This window comes from Delphinapterus leucas, chromosome 5 (genome assembly GCF_059928025.1).
Source record: "Delphinapterus leucas isolate spDelLeu-1000000601 "Yukka" chromosome 5, BTC_Dleu_Yukka2, whole genome shotgun sequence".
Classification (NCBI taxonomy): Eukaryota; Metazoa; Chordata; class Mammalia; order Artiodactyla; family Monodontidae; genus Delphinapterus; species Delphinapterus leucas.
In genome coordinates this window covers 17,213,209-17,230,082 of record NC_143133.1, presented here as the reverse complement: position 1 = coordinate 17,230,082, position 16,874 = coordinate 17,213,209, and the positions used below count along the sequence as shown (strand labels likewise).

The following is a 16,874-nucleotide window of genomic DNA, read 5'->3' as shown; positions in this document are numbered from 1 at the left end:
ATCAGGCTTGGGCCACCCTGAGGGACTCTACCAGAGGAATAAAATCAGCACAACTTTCAGAGGTCAGCTATGTCTCTTTCAGAGAAAGTGCAAATCTGAGGTGTCCCTAACAAGAGGCTGATTTTCTCCAAGGTACATTTGCTAAATTCTGGGTTGTATTTAAAAAGCTAGGGAACTAGGATGAGTGTGTCTAAAAGCCAGCATGAAATCTCCCATAGTCTGTATGTTGAAGACAAAATTCTGCTAATGGGAGGGTACTTGCTTTAAACACAAAACCCATCCCCTTCAAGACACTTGTTAGAATTTGAAGGTATAAAGGGCAGGAAGTCAAAGGACTAAATAAATATTTCTTGGGGAAGAACTGAATTATCAAGTCCTTTTGGAACTCTCAATCAAAAGCTTAGAAGGTCCACACCAAAATAATAGGAATAAACTAGCAGTCTTACTAAGACTACAAAGGAGCCCCAGCCCACCTCCATCCCTGATTATATCAGCCCCTCACTCTCTCTGCCCAAATGAGAAAAACGAAAACCTTCTCTGATGAAAGATACTATCTGGAGCTCTAGTCATTTAACACACTGTCTGACATACAATCAAAAATTATCAGACAGAAAAAGGGCAGAAATACATGATTGGTAATCTAGAGGAAAGAGACAATAAATACAGACTTAAATAATCTAGATAATATTGTTAGCATGATATTCATGGATTAAGAGATTCAACACTGAATTAGGAGATATATTCATGGATTAGGATATTCAACACTGAATTAGGAGATATATTCATGGGTTAGGAGATTCAACACTGCAAACAGGTCAATTCCCACAAATTCATCTAAAGACTCAATGCAACCCTAATAAAAATCTCAGCCAGAATATTTGTGCACTCAGTCTCTCATGTGGCCTCCACTATACCCTCAAAAGAGAACAAGAGTGAAAAAACAAATAGTGTGTTATGTGTTAGTATTATTTTAAAAATAACTTTGACCTTGCAGGGGTCTACACCGCACTTGGAGAAACACTAAACCATCCATGCCCCACTTGCCTAGATGATATTTTACACTTCGTTCTTCTCAAACCTCCATGATTTCCTTACTCCCCACATTCACTTGCAACTATTGACCTGGTTTCCTAGATAATAAAAAATTATTTAAATACATATAAGTAACATTTAATATAAAAATGTGTGCACACACACACACACACACACACACACACACACACACACACCCTTCAAGGCATATAATTAGAAGAGAACTTCCACAAACTCACTGCAACATCTACTCTCCCAACCCACCTGCACTTTTATCTACATACACTGCCTTCCCTCCTCTAACTATGGATGAACCATCTGTGCTCCTATCCCATCCACTCTAATAACAGATCCTTCCTTATCTTACCTTCTCAATGATTTATTTCCAGCACTTTACCCTTTCTCTCTCGAATCATCAATCTCATCTCTTCTTTATCACCCTCAAACACATATCCTTCTCCAGCTATTATTCAACTTTGCTGCTCCCCTTCTTTACAGCAAAATGCCTCAAAACTTCTGCCGATATTTACTGCCTATTTACTCCTCTCACTTATTCATGATCTTATTATAATCAAGGTTTATTTTCCACTCCACCTATACCCCAAGACCTCCATGTTACTAAAATCAGTCCTCAACTCAGCAAATACCTGACTTAGCCTATCACTTCCTCCTTCTAATGACACTGTCTTCACTTTGTCACCTGGCTTTCTGCTCCTTTCATACTAGCTACTTTTTCTTCATACATTCTCAACCTTTGAAGTTGGAGGTACACTAAGGTTCAGATCTTGGATCTTCTCTCTTCTCTATTTACATTCATTCCTTACATAAGCTACTTAATGCTCTTAAATACCACCTATATTCCATTGAAACCAAATTGATATATAGAGACAGCACCTCTCCTTTGAATCTAGCCTTGTAAATCTAATTGCTTACCTAACTTCAGACATCTAATGCTGAACATATGCAAAAGGAAACTTCTGACCTCAAACTCCACCTTGCTCCTGTCAGTCTTCTTTTCAGTAAAAGACAACTCCATCTTTACAATTTCTCAAGCCAAGTATCTTAGAACCATCCTTTACTCCTCTGTTTTTCTCATATTCCACCTTTCAATGTGCTATCAGGTCAATCTTAAAAATAATCAGAATACAACACTTCTCACCACCTCTACCGCTTCACCTTAGTCCAAGTACACTGTCTCTCACCTTGACTGCTGCACTGGCCACTTACTGGTTTCCCTGCTTCCACATTTACCACCCCAGTTCTCAACACAGTAGCTAGTGTGATCCTTTAAAATCATGTCATATGATGTTTCACTACTCTGTTTAAAAGACTCAAAGTAAAAATGAATGTCCTTACAATGGCCTCCAAGTCCATACATTATGTGGCTCCTAACTACATCTCGACTTGTCTCATATACTCAACTACTTGCTCACTCTGTTCCAGCCACACAGGCTCCCCCTTGCTTCTCTTGGATAATATTAAGCCAACTCCCACCTCAAGACTTTGCACTTGATATATCCTCAGTCTGGATACTTCCTTCAGGATGCCCTAACCTCCCCTACATAAATAGCAACACTCCTCCCCCAACCTACTCAGCGCATCACTCCTACCATCCTAACTCTGCTTTGATTTTCCACGTAGCACTTATTGCGCAGTGATATGCTATGTATTATATACTATCTTCTTAACTTTTTATTTTTCTACTAACCACCCACCCCAACCCTCAAAATGTAAGCTCCATAAACACAGAGGATATTTGCCACTTCTTTTTTTACTAATACATCTCAGTATTAAGAATGGCATCTGGCGCATTCCTGGTATCTAATACATATTTGATAAATCAATGAATGAACGAATAAACCAAAGTAAAATAGAGAACTCGGAAATACATGCAAGTGTGTGTGTGTGTGTGTGTGTGTGTGTGTGTATCTCACCGCAGTGGTATCACAAATCAATAGTGAAAGATGAGCCATTCAACAAATGCTGCTAGAATAATCAAGTAGAAAACAAGTTTTTGAATATTAAGACCCAAAAAGGCCAAAGTGTAAAGGAAATCATAAAAAGAAAAGATTGAGGGACTTCCCTGGTGGCGAAGTGGTTAAGAATCCACCTGCCAATGCAGGGGACACGGGTTCGATCCCTGGTCCAGGAAGATCCCACACGCCATGGAGCAACCAAGCCCGTGCGCCACAACTAATGAGCCTGCGCTCTAGAGCCCACGGGCCACAACTACTGAGCCACGTGCCACAACTACTGAAGCCGGCGCGCCTAGAGCCCGTGCTCTGCAACAAGAGAAGCCACCACAATGAGAAGCCCACGCACCACAACAAAGAGTAGCCCTCTCTCGCTGCAACTAGAGAAAGCCCACAGGCAGCAATGAAGACCCAACGCAGCCAAAATAAATAAAATAAATAAATTTATAAATGAATAAATAAAATTATTAAAGTTATGAGAACTAAAACAATTTTAAAAAAGAAAAGATTGATATATTTGACTCTATTCTTTTTTGTACATTTCAAAACAAAAATTTCACAAGCAAAATGATGAGCCACAGGATCAAGGATATTTAAAATAAGGTACCATTTCACATTCACTTTCCAGAACATAAAGAACTCTGACATTATGGCAAGTATTCGTGACCTAGTAGAGTAATGGAAACTCAAATTACACAGTACTACAAGAGGATACACTGATGTAATTTTAAAGGGTAGTTGGTACTATCTCCTCAGAGTTGAAGATGGATATACACACCTTATGATCCAAAATTTCACTTCTAAGTATTCAACCTCGAATCACCCTTCACTATTTTATTCCTAGTATATGCACACCAGAATACCCAAGAATGTTCGTAACTGTTTTGTAAAGTTGAAAAAGTTGAATACATCTTAAATGAGTATCAACATGACAACAAATGAATTATAGTATAAAGAATGAAATTATATACCATATGGTAAAGTGAATCATGTAGATCCACATATAAAAACTTGGCTAAACATAAAAAAAAATGTTACACAGAAAATGTTGCAGAATAGTGCCAGCAACACAGTACTGTTTATACAGAACAATGGTTTCCACATTGTAGTCTGGGGATCTCTTGGAGTCCCCTATTCAGTGTCATAATAAAACTAAGATGTCATTTGCCTTTTTCATTCTTGTTCTCTCTCAAGGATAAAGTGGAGTTTTCTAGAGACTGCATGCAGAAACAGAACCACGATAATCCAGCTGTCTTTTATTAAGCCTAATATTAAAAAGATTTGCAAAACAATGTAAAACAACGCCACTCTTTAAGTGGTTTTTTTTGGTCTTGGACAGTATAGTTATTCTTTCATTAAAATGTTATTTATGTTAATAGATAAAGATTTATTATTAAATATATTAATACATATTTAAATATCAGTTTAAATTTTAAATAAGCAAATATTTATAAATACAACCCACATAAACAAATTCTTTGGTGTGTGCAATAATCTTCAAGAGTATAAAGGGGACCTAGAATAAAAAAGTTTGAGAATTGCTGATGTGGAATCAAAAATGTACAGAACTAGAGCATGTAACAAGTATGTGTATATACATATATATCTCCCTATATATATATATATCTCCCTAGATATATATATACATATATATGTGTATATATATATATGTGTATATACATATATATCTCCCTATGTATATAAACTGGTCAAACTACATAGGCATAAAAAGTAAACTCACAGGAGGGGTCACCTATGGGGTATGAGTAGATCAGACTTAACGGGATACCTGGGTGGCTTCAAATGTGGATTATTTTTTCTTTAAAACAGAAACAGGAAACCCAGATTTAGAGCAAATATGGCAAAATGAGGAAGTGCATGCATCTTTGTTTTTCAATTTTATTAACTTTCCTGTATAACTGAACCTTTGGCGGTAGGAGCAATCTATCATTTCCTCTGTAAATTTATTTTCTACAATTTCTTCCCCTTTAGTACCATTATTTTTTCCCTTTAAATTCCTGTGAAGGTCTCTGTTTGCAAGTTGCTTCTCTCCCTAAAGTAACAATTTAACAAACATATTAGCTGAGATTTAAGCTACAAAAGTTTTTTCTCCTTTCTAAGTGAATATGAAATTTAAATGACAATGGCTGAAAGAATAAGAATTCTACAGATGAAACTATGGATTTATGACCTCATATGATTCATGTCACATAACATAAATCTGATGCTATTAAAAAGATTTTCCACTGATAAAAATTAATTTCAATACGAATTGTTGACACTAATGAAATCATCAAAAATACTGATGATACTTTTCATCTATAACTATATAATCTATATGTATAGTATTATTCCACAGGAAAATAGAATATTTCAAAGCTGAATATGGTTGAGCAATACAAATTATCAATGTGACAAAATTATAACGTTTTAAAGTAAAATACAGTTACTCATTAATTCAGGAAATACTGAGTCTCTGCTATATTCTAAGCCCTGGAGATATAAAGACACAAGACAGGCAAGTACTCTGCTCATTCCGGAAGGTAGACAGAAAGTCAAAGTGAACAAATGCACAAAATAATTTCCAATCATGATAGACACTGAAAATTAAGAAATAAAGAAAACAAAGTGGGATGTTGTGATTTAAGAAAATGACCGGGTGGGGAGACTTGTAAAGATTCAGTGGAGAAGGGAAGATCTCAGAGGAGGTAACATTAAAGCTGGTACATTAAGTGATACCAGAGCAAGTAGCCATACAAAAATCTGTTGGCCAGAATGTGACCTATTTCAGAACAATAATAAGAACAATGTGGATGAAGAACCAATGAACAAGGCTGAAAACAGTACAGGCTGAAGTCAAAGGCTAGGTAAGGGCTAGACCATGTAAAGCTTAGATTTTATTCTGAAGGTAGTGAGAAGCTATCTGCAGGTTTTAAGCAGAGAGTTAACAAGATCTGATTATCCTTAACTGCTTTGTGAAGATAAGAGGGACAACAATAGCAAGAAGAAGACCAGTTAGGACACCACTGAAAGGGATAATGGGAGTGGCAGCAATGGAGATGAAGAAAAGTTGAGGTATTTGTTTTATCTTGTAAACAGAACAAAAGTACCTGATGGATTGAGTGTAGGGGGTGAGTGAAATTGAAGAATCAATGAGGACTCCTAGATTTTTTATGAAAATTAACGATTTCCTATTTGAAATGTTATTTCCTTAATTTTTGTATTGTTAGCTATTTCCACAACAGTGATATACCACAACCACCCCAAAACACAGTGGCTTGAAATAACAATCATTTATACTTCTGTGTCTATGAGTTCGTTGTACTCCAGGCATGGAGTCAAGCTTTCGGTTGGGTCTGGTTTACTCCACATCTCCCTCATCCTCTTTGGACCAACAAGCTCGCCAGAACATGTTCTTCTGAATGTAATGAGACACAAAAAGGACAAGCCCAATCACTCACACACATGTTAAAAGCCTCTGTTTGGGTAATGTCTACTAACATCCCACTGGCCAAAGCAAATCACATGGCTGAGCCGAAATCAAAAGGCAGAGAAGTACGCTTCTCCTCTAGCAGAAGGACTGCAATGTCACATGGCAAAGACCAAGGATACATGGAGAGAAGAAGAACAAAAGCAAATAATTCAATCCACACCAGTGTCTATATATTCAAATCATGAGTCACAACTGTAAAAGGTCACCAGTCTTTGGAATGTTCCAAATCATTTCTCAAGATAACCACAAGTAAGATATAATTAGTTCTCTTAATTAATACCTATTTTTATTAAGTAATTACATGAACATTTTCAAATTCTACTTTATTACCAAAGACTATATTTAGCTACACTACATGTGTTAGAGAAAAAAAAAATGACATTAGGCATATTTCTGAGATTAAGATAACATGAAAGAAAGAAACTGGTTTGAAATTTAAAACAATTGTATAGTATGGTCAAAGACATCACTAGAACAACTAGACAGTAAAGACAGGCAACCAATCAGAATACACTTCAAAGATTTTTTTTAAGGGGAGAAAAATAAGTATTTACTTATTTTACTTTATAAAATCAAACCATTTCATTGTATAGAAGCCATTATACTTTATAGATATTTCCTAAAAAGCAAAACTGCTAAAAGCAAAATTGCTAAAAACAAAGTTAAGGGCTAAAAAAGAAACTAAAAAAAAATCTGCAAAATATATAACAAACAAAAGGTCCATATCCTTACTATGTATATCAAGTTCTTACTAAACACTAAGAAAAATAAGACTATTCTTATCCATATCTCTTGTCGACTTTAACATTGTCTCACATGCTTAAAAATATTTCTTGAAAGAATAAATGAGCTTAATGTGTTCTGGTGAAGTTTGGAAACATGATACATACTTTAGATGGAAGAGAACCAAATTATGAAGAGCTTTTAAAGCCAAGCAGAGAAACTTAAATTTGTTGTAGAGGTTATCACAGGCTCAGAGGAATGACCTAAAGAAAGCACTGTTTTACTACGGTTAATTGGCCAACTGTTACCAAAATGAATTACATATAGAGAGGCTAAGGTTAAGTAAAGCACCCAGGAGGTGTTGAACAAAAATTCTAGATTAGGGGAAAAGAATTCAAGAACCATTCCAAGAAAAAGATTAAATACCATAGAATAGAGAAATATAATAGAAAATAATCGAAGAAAACTCTAGAATCTAGCCTGGGCAGTGCTTCTCCAACTTCAAGGTGCACAGAATTCACTTAGGAATCTTGTTAAAAGGCAGATTCAGTTCAGTGGATTCAAGATTCTGCATTTATAATAACCTCCCAGGTGGTGCCACTATTGTTGATCTTAAGATCATACTTTTAAGCAGAAAGGGTCTAGGAAATAAGAGTAATTATGGAACAACTTAGATAAGAGAGTCAGTTTTCCCAGAACCCAAGACAACAATCAAGCCTCATATTACATGCTTTCTTATCAGCCTGTGTCCCTCCTTCTTAGCACTTACCAAAGCTCCATTTTTACATTTATTTTTGTGATTATTTGTTCAATGTATTTCCCCCCACTGAGCTCAGTGTCCTGTTTGGCTCACCACTTTAGTCCTGTTATCTGGACATTAGCACACATCTGGCGCATAGCAGGTGCTGATTATTTGTTTAAGAAATGAATGCGGCTTCCCTGGTGGCGCAGTGGTTAAGAATCTGCCTGCCAATGCAGGGGACACGGGTTCGAGCCCTGATCCAGGAAGATCCCACATGCTGCGGGGCAACTAAGCCCGTGTGCTACAACTACTGAGCCTGTGCTCTAGAGCCTGCGAGGCACAACTACTGAGCCCGCGTGCCACAGCTCCTGAAGCCCACATGCCTAGAGCCCGTGCTCCGTAATAAGAGAAGCCACAGCAACGAGAAGCCCGCGCACCGCAACGAAGAGTAGCCCCCGCTCACTGCAACTAGAGGAAGCCGTGCACAGCAACAAGGAACCAAAGTAGCCGAAAATAAATAAATAAAATAATAAATAAATTTATATATAAAAAAAAGAAATGAATGAATGAGTCAACAAAGAGAAATGCTAAAACAGACGCTGGATTGAACAGAGGAAGGTGACAGACACTCCAGTGAAAAGATATATGTTGATCAGAATGAAGACAAAGGCTGTTGATGTAGATCTGATTGCTATCACATTAGACATGAGCATTGGTAGCCATGTAAGTAAATAAAATTACTGAAGGAGCGTATATACAAAGAGAGAAGATCTAAGGAAGCTTTGTTGGACAAACGGCCAGTGAGAACCTAGAGGAAGGGCCACCAAAGAATACAGTCAGACAGGAGATTCTGAATGCAAGAAAGCACAAATAATGAAGAAAGTCCTAACATATATCATCTAAGGCTAAAGATCACCTGAGTAGTGGATTCAGAAGCTATTATGCGTAAACATCTTTCTCTGAACATGTAGACACAGAAGTCAGATTTTAGTATGCTAAGATAAAATGAGGTGATAGGGAAGAAGTAGTAGTACTTGCATGTACAAATTCAAGATAATGTAATAGCAAATTTGGGGGGAGATAAAAATTATAGTGTTTCTCTACTCAGAGAAATAGAAAACATGTTCACGTTTGCAAATGCCCACAGGAGCCAGGCTGGCATATATAAACAAACGAAGTAGTCTTGGGATAGAATAATAGAGAGTGGAGGAGATGGAATCAAATTAGAATGTGTAGGCCCCACATAAAGACAGCAGCTGACACAGTGCCACCAGATTATTGCTTCAAAAAAAATGAAAAGCTAATACCGTCAAAATTTCCAATTTTTTTTCAAGAAAACCCCCAAATCTGGATAGGTGTGTGAAATTTCCTGAAGTGGATAAAAAATATATTCAACCTATAGGGCACTACTTTACTCTTTCTGATCCAAAATAAAGTCTGAGTTATCAAGAAGTAAATAAAAAAATGGCCAAGCAGAATTAAGAACGTGGCTGATGTTAAACAGTATAAATACGGAGCAATATGTTATGCCACTACAGAACTGATTAAATGTTGAGGACTAGTTCAGCAAATGATAAAGGTACCAGGAACCAAAGGAAGCAGCACTAAGACATGAAGTATAAAAGAGAAAGGCTAGGGTAAAAGGAAAAGATTTTAGGAAGGGAAAGTGCAAGGGTTTGAATGCATGGAAGTCCATATCAAAGTCAAAATAACATAAGAGCTGGAAGCAACAGACAACTCAGTGGAAACTGACACTATTACACTAAAAGAAATGTAGAATTTTGATTATGAAAATTATATTTTCATTTATTTTATTCAAAATGTGAACTGTAAAGACACCTTTACAAGACCTTTTAATCTGACAATGTTTAAGAATAGATAATGATGGTTATCTTAAATAGTCTTAGATATTCAAGACAGATAATGGAAAGGAAATATTTTGCCTTGAAAATACCCCACAACTGAGGGTAAGAAGCAAACACACGTTCCAGTCCCATTCTGTTCTTTGCCCCTTTGTTGAGTTTGCCAAAAATACTTGGAGTATACTCTTAATACTACAGTTAAGACAGAAGACAGACATCTGGCCACGTAAAACTATCTGGACCAATCCACATTCATACATGCTAAAGAGCAGACAGCAGGTTAATAAATTAATAATCACTGTACCAGTCTGGTCTGCATTTAAAACTGACCTAAATGATATAACATTTCAATTTCCTTTCTTATGCAAGCACTTCAGCTGTCTTTCAATCAGGTTCAAGCACATTCTAGATAGGTAAGTAGTATTATTCATTCCTTCAAATGATAATCATTTAGCACTTACGACATGCAAAGTGCTGTTCAAAGCGCTATGGTAAGCATAAAATATTAATCAGTCATGAATAATGTCACGAAGAAACATATGCCTAATAGAGGAGATTACAGAACATGTACGCATAAATAATTACAAAAGAAGTTAAAAATCTAAAGAGATACCAGTGAAGAACTATAAAATGTTCAAGAGGGAGATAAAAAGATTAGAAAGAAAATTTCTCCATTCAAAGATTCTTTTTTTTTTTTTTTTTGCAGTACGCGGGCCTCTCACTGTTGTGGCGCAGGCTCAGCGGCCATGGCTCGCGGGCCCAGCCGCTCTTCGGCATGTGGGATCTTCCCGGACCTGGGAACAAACCCGTGTCCCCTGCATCGGTAGGCGGACTCTCAACCACTGCGCCACCAGGGAAGCCCAAGGATTCTTATTCAACATAAAAACAAAGGTCACAGTCCAGTCTTCCAACTCCCAATCCTTTTCTAACAAGCCATTGTTGTCTTTCACCACTTCTCACACGACTTTTCTACTAAACTCTCAAAGTTTAGAGTCATTCATCCTTAATTCTTCATCATGATTTTATTCCATTTACACTTAATTTGTGATACCACTGAAGATGTTTAATTAATTCCTATCAACATTACACAGAACAAAATCTTTTTACTCGACTCAGAAAAATTGACATCACACACAGAACTGACTCACACCTGGCCTTGCAGATTGTGAACCAGAAATAAAAGAGAATGATATCCACTAGGAACAAAGCTTTGTACTTCCATTCCACATCCATCTAACTCTCCAAAAAAGACCCTTGGGGGTTCAAGGACCATGACAGTAAAGTTCAGAAAGAAGTTTCTGGTTGAAAAAATAACCATCTTCAGTTGTGCTTCTAAGCCAATCACAGGATCTAAAACCACTAGCCCCTCCCTCATTCCATAACTTAGGTGCCTTGATCCTTCTGTCAAAAACAACTGGAATTTGTTTTACAGTTAGAGGCCTACTAGGAAACTCTACCTCTAACATTAACTCTAGAAAAGACAATTAAACACAAAAGGCAAAGTTTTGCAATAAAAGCCTGAAGTGGGAGGCAGAATGAAAGAAATCAGCATTTGGTTCTCAAAACAAGTAAAAATGTAATTGTCATCAACTTAGTTCCACCAACAGAAACAGATAAAATATATATATTCTAAATGTAGTAACAATGGCTTTTCACTTTAACCAGTGAAGAAAAATGGAAAAGAACAAAAATAAGAAATTAATGTGTCTTCATTCATCATTCTCTTCAACAGATGATCTAATTCCATTCGTGTTAAAATGTTCATGTGCTGCATCTACAGCAAGTATCTATATATTGATACCCGAAGTATCAATATTATTTCTTTTTATAGAAATAAGATAAATATTAGCGTAAGAACTTAAAGCTCCATGAAGACAGGGTATTTTGTCTGTTCAGTTCACTGATTTATCCACATCTGAATTCCACGTAACACACAGACAGTTCTCAATAAATATCTCCAGCTGAACTGTGCTTAAAACACAAAAGGCTCTCAATAAACATTTGCTGTAAGAATGAATGAATAGGTGTCAGAAGAAATTTCTTGACAACTAAATCTCAGAATCAACAGACTATACTCTACCATGTCAGAAGAAAAAGAAGTAGCAATATTTAACATGAAGTTTAAGATTAACATAAAGTTCCTTTCAGTCTTTAATTATCGTGAAGAAAATATGATTTCAAAAAACTGGTAATTAACAAGTTACCACTTAGCTATGTGACTTCATGTAAGAAGCTAGCTTGCAGCACTACATACTATATCTAGTATCATTAAGGGTAAAAAAAATAGGGATAAAAAATTAGGAAGTAAAACCGAAGAAAAGCAGATAAAAAGCATTAATTACTGAATCACTCTGAAATTTCCCCAACTTTGTGGATCTGTGAAGAACTAAGATTTACCTTTATCAATTTTCTATTTTTATTAAATTGTTTCACACATGAATATATGAAGCCATCAATATTATCAAGTGTTAGATGTTAAGAAAGTAACAATACACAAACTGGTTTGGGAGGTTGTTTTTGTCAAAAATGAAAAAAAAAATACTTTTCTTTGTGTATATTTCATCTCCCATCATGTTATAATTACCTCCAGCTCTGTCTCCCTCAAAATATTGCAACTCTTTGAAAATAATTATCTTTTGCTCCATTGTCTACTTGTTGAATTACATCTAACCCTGCCTAAATAAAATTCCTATCAAAAATACATTCCTATAAAACTCTCTAAAGGACTTATCTAACAAGTCAATCAGTCACTAATAAAACCCACAATGAAATCTTAACTATTTGTCCAAAAGCAGAGGCCTAGATCATCTAATGCCATAGACTATGTAAAAATATTTCTTTTTAACTTTTAATTGTGATCTCATGTGTGCATTCAACTATGGTTATCTTACTGCTTCGCAGTCTTGAAGGAAATGTAGCTCTGTGAATTATCAGAAACAGCTTTTCCAATATCAAAGTTACCTAATTTATTTAATGATTCATTACTTTAATGAAAAAGAAAGTGACCCAAGTTTTTGAAAGATCCAGTGGAAGATTAATAAGAGCACCAAAATGGTCCAAGTGGAAAGACTAGGCTTTCCCTAACCAAGTACAGACTGGGAATACAAAGTGATTAGCTCCTTCTGTCAATCAGAAAATCAAAATTAATAAAAATCAATTTACACACAGCTCTATTTGCTTCTTATTCCCCTTCAATGAGTAACTAAAATTCACACAGGAAAAAAAATTACAGAAAATCCATCTGAGTAGAAGGATCTTTTTCAAGAAAATCTGATACTATAGAGAAAGATTTGCTTAGAATCAGAATATATCAAAAATATAGTTATCAGACTTGATTTTAAATATTTAAAGGTATTAGAAATTTACATAGCTAATTCCAATAAGAAAAATTGCATAATTTAGTTAGACTAAGTTCAACTTAGACTATAAGCTCTTGGAAACATTTTCTAAGGTGTCAATAAATGCAGTTTATGAAAGTACTTATAAGAAATGAAAACTCAGCTCTTCAACTAGTGATAGTATCTCCAGAAAAAGCAGTAAGTCAAGAGGAAAAGAGCTGTTTATGTACAGAGACTTAAGTCTCTTAAAAGTTAAGTTTAATATTAAAGACTGCATTATTGATTCCATACACAGTGATTCCATATTGAACACTGTCCATCAAACCTGGCATCTCATACTTGTGATACAGGTATTGCCTAACCTATTTCCTCATTAATTTAAGAATGATATAACAATTCTAACGCTGATTTTGATGACTCACAGCAAAAGATAACAGATTTGCCCTGAGTTTTACTGGACGGCACTTACACATTAAAAAGTCTGCAAGAATACCACACCTCTCAAATTAAGTTTCTTCAGTGCTTCACATTCTGTTATTAAACAAGTAAAAGATATACTTTTAATCCATATCCTTACAATACAAAGCTTAAATTTTATTTCCTTCAACAAAGTAAACAGGTGTATTCATAACCACAGATTATCCCCAAATATACAGCGGTAGTAAAAGCACTGGCAAAGTTAAGAAACAAACACAAAAAAACTTTAATTTTTGCACAGAAACCAGAACACCATGACATACTTATTGTTACCTTTTAAATGCTTCAGCTGGGTTTCTCTCACATTCCCCGGGCTGTAGGAGGCTTTGAACTGCTGGATCCCTTAGCTTGTCCTCATATCCTTGGAGAAGTCCACTGCGGCAGATCTGGGCAACCAGACCTCTAATAAACCCTCCAACACACAAAGTATCAGAGTCCTGGGCTTTGCAGAAATGAAAGGCCAAAGCCTGGCGATGTAAACCTCTCTGCAAGCTTGTAGGTGAACTTGGCCACAAGAGCTCAGTGCATAAGGCTGTCTTGCCACTGCCAGGCCCTCCTACCAATAACACACCCCAGGCAGCTCCTTTTCCAGAGACAACACTAGCATTATTCCCAGAATTCACTACAAGGGGTGGCGTGTTGACAGCACTGTTGCAGCAGTTAGTTTTCTCCTGGAGGCAATGCTGAAGCTTGTGGAAAACCCACTCCCTACAGTAAAACTGCTTCCCCTGCAGTAAACTCGTTTGAGCCATTTTGCAGACTTTCTCTTCCCAAGGATTAGTCATAATAGGTTTCTTAGCGTCAACATTTGCTAGAATCTGGGTACATCAACACAGGTCTTTACATCCATTAGGACGTAACTTGCATATTAAGTTGATTTTGAATGACAGAGTAACCAGTTACAGTAAAATTCAACAGCCACATAGTCCATCTGCCAACAGAATGTGCATGACTTTATCTGGCTCTTTATTCCTGATCATCAGCAGAGAATATATTAGTTTATATGAATTGTTGAACTGATGGAAAACTGCCTGGTTCCGAACCTTGGCCAACACTTTTCCTATATCTTGATGGGTCGCAAAACTCCATGGTTACATCTGGAGTTTATGTGATTGTGGATGTTTCAAGTATGCAGATGAGACAATACATCTGGAAAACTGAAGAGAAAGCCCAATCTTTCAATTTGTACAAAATGCTTTTCCAGATCGCAAGCGTTAAGTCTGTATCTGAAAATTAGATGCAGAAAAGGTGTCCATTATAGTAAATGCTACCAAAGAGATTACATTTATACAGTAGATTGTTAGTGCTCTACTCCTTGTTGAAAGATAGTCACTCAAAGTACTAGACCCTGCCAGTTTTAAGCATATTGGCAACTGCCAGGGAGGGAACTGTTTCAGATTACTGTCTCTTATGTGGCAAAAATGGCAAACCACTGTTAACACCTCCTTAATTCAAAGCATTCATAAAATGCATTTTTCAAGATAGATTCTTAATGAACCTGTTCACAGGCTTCTCAGTTTAAGATGTCCAGGTAATCAATAATTCCCACCAGTAACTAAAATAAAACAAAAATATCTCAGTGCAAAATATCACATGCAGAAGCTTACTTATCAAAGAATACAATTTACCAGTTACAGTAATCTCAAAAATCCATTCACTTCATCTTTGGCAGTTTCAAAAAGTTGGACAACTACCCCAAAATCATAACTACATTTTCCTTTCTGTATTTTTCTGCCTATAGTTAGGCTTCCCAAACAGCTACATTTTAATCAAGTTACCCTGGATTTTTAAAACCTCACTGTAGAAAGGAGAAAAAAAAAAAAAAAGACTTTAGGCACATGCAGTAACATCCTTAACTCTAGCCAACAAGGTCTTTCCAACCAGCTTGGTAGAACAGCGCCAGTTCAGGAAGCTCCATTAACTTGCACAGCCCAGCCAGTCAAGGACTCTGTTTACACGACTAGCCACACTTCTTTGTTGATAGTTTGCAAAAAACCTAGGGGATGATTATCAGGGTTGTGGCTAGATGGGAATGGATTGGAAAGAAAAAAAGGCGGGTGAGCTTACATGAAAGATAAATCCAAACACACGTACTATGGGAATCCTTCCTTCCTCTGAGCCGAAGGGGGGAACGTTTCGGAGGGGGGTTAGGAATGAAATCTACTACTGTGGCAGGAGAAAAGGCTGCATGCCCTCCAGGCAGGAAAGGGATAAGGAGCAGAGGGCTTCAGGACTGGTGGGTGTTCGCCTACAGTTCCGGCCTCTAGTTTCAGCTGATAGACAAAAGGAACTCCGGGATTCCCAGCGACGGGAACCACCTTTGGTTTCAACAGCCCCAAGGAGCCACAGGGGGGCCACCTTGGAGAGGCCACGGACGGAGGTGCAGCCTCCACACCGAGGTCTTCCTTCCAGAAGGCTGGGAACGCCTCGACACCCCGCCCCGCCCCGAGATCGGGGTGTGTCTTTTGAAGGGGGAGGGGGTGCCCGACGTCCTTGCCAATCCTTGAGGAGGGGTCGCCTCCGGTCGGCGTCCAGCTCCGCGCCCCTACCCCGGGCGCCGCTCCCGCCCCCGCACGGCCCGCGGCGGAACGACGGGAGAAGTCGGGTCTGGGGCCGGAGGCTGGACAGGGTGGCTGGGTGGGTGGGTCAGGTCGTAGCCCCAGGCACATGCCCCCAAGAATCCGACCTGAGCGTGGGGCCTCGCTTCCACCGCCGCCGCCGCCGCCGCCCCTCGGTTACCTCGGTCCCGGCCGCCGCCACCGCCACCGCCGCCGCCGCCGAGGACTCTCAGCTTCAGACACTTGCTTCGCTGAGAAGCCGCCGCCGCCGCCAGCGCTCCCCAGATTCCAGCTGCAGCCGCTTCCTCCGCCCGGCCCGGAGCACGCTCCGGGATCCAGATCCTCCTCTTGGACCCCGGCAACTGCCAGTTCCAGCTGCCCCAGCAGCCTTGGCTGTGCTCCTCCCAGCCCCCAATGGCCAACCGCCGCCGCCGCCGCCGCCGCCGCCGTCGTCGTCAGGGCAGTGACTGTCTCAGGCAGCCCCGGACCGGCCGGCTCCGCCCCGCCCAGCAGCCCCGCCCCTTCGGCACAAGCCCCGCCCCTCCCGGCCGCCAGGCCTTTCTTCGGCCGCCGGCTCCGCCCCCTTGCCTCGCCCCTCCCCCCACAGCGCCGTCCAGTCGCCGCCCGTGCCTGGGCGTGTGCAGCCGCCTGGGACCCGCTGCCTGCGCCGCGGGGA

The 16,874-nt window shown here is 38.6% G+C and overlaps 1 protein-coding gene across 5 annotated transcripts in view; it reads right to left on the bottom strand.

Annotated features, from left to right (window-relative positions):
* The window catches only part of ANKRD50 (ankyrin repeat domain 50), a 43,322-nt gene extending 26,682 nt beyond the window's left edge, over positions 1–16,640 (bottom strand). The window contains exons 1-2 of one of the 5 annotated variants that reach the window (XM_022596309.3): positions 16,327–16,640; positions 13,914–14,866 (exon numbers count right to left, since the gene is read on the bottom strand). In XM_022596309.3, coding sequence (XP_022452017.1) covers positions 13,914–14,425 — 512 coding nt within the window. In that variant the 5' untranslated portion in view covers positions 14,426–14,866; positions 16,327–16,640. The other 4 variants (XM_022596308.3, XM_022596310.3, XM_089911526.1 and 1 more) reach the window with 4 other exon arrangements.
* Between the last annotated feature and the right edge of the window lie 234 nt (positions 16,641–16,874).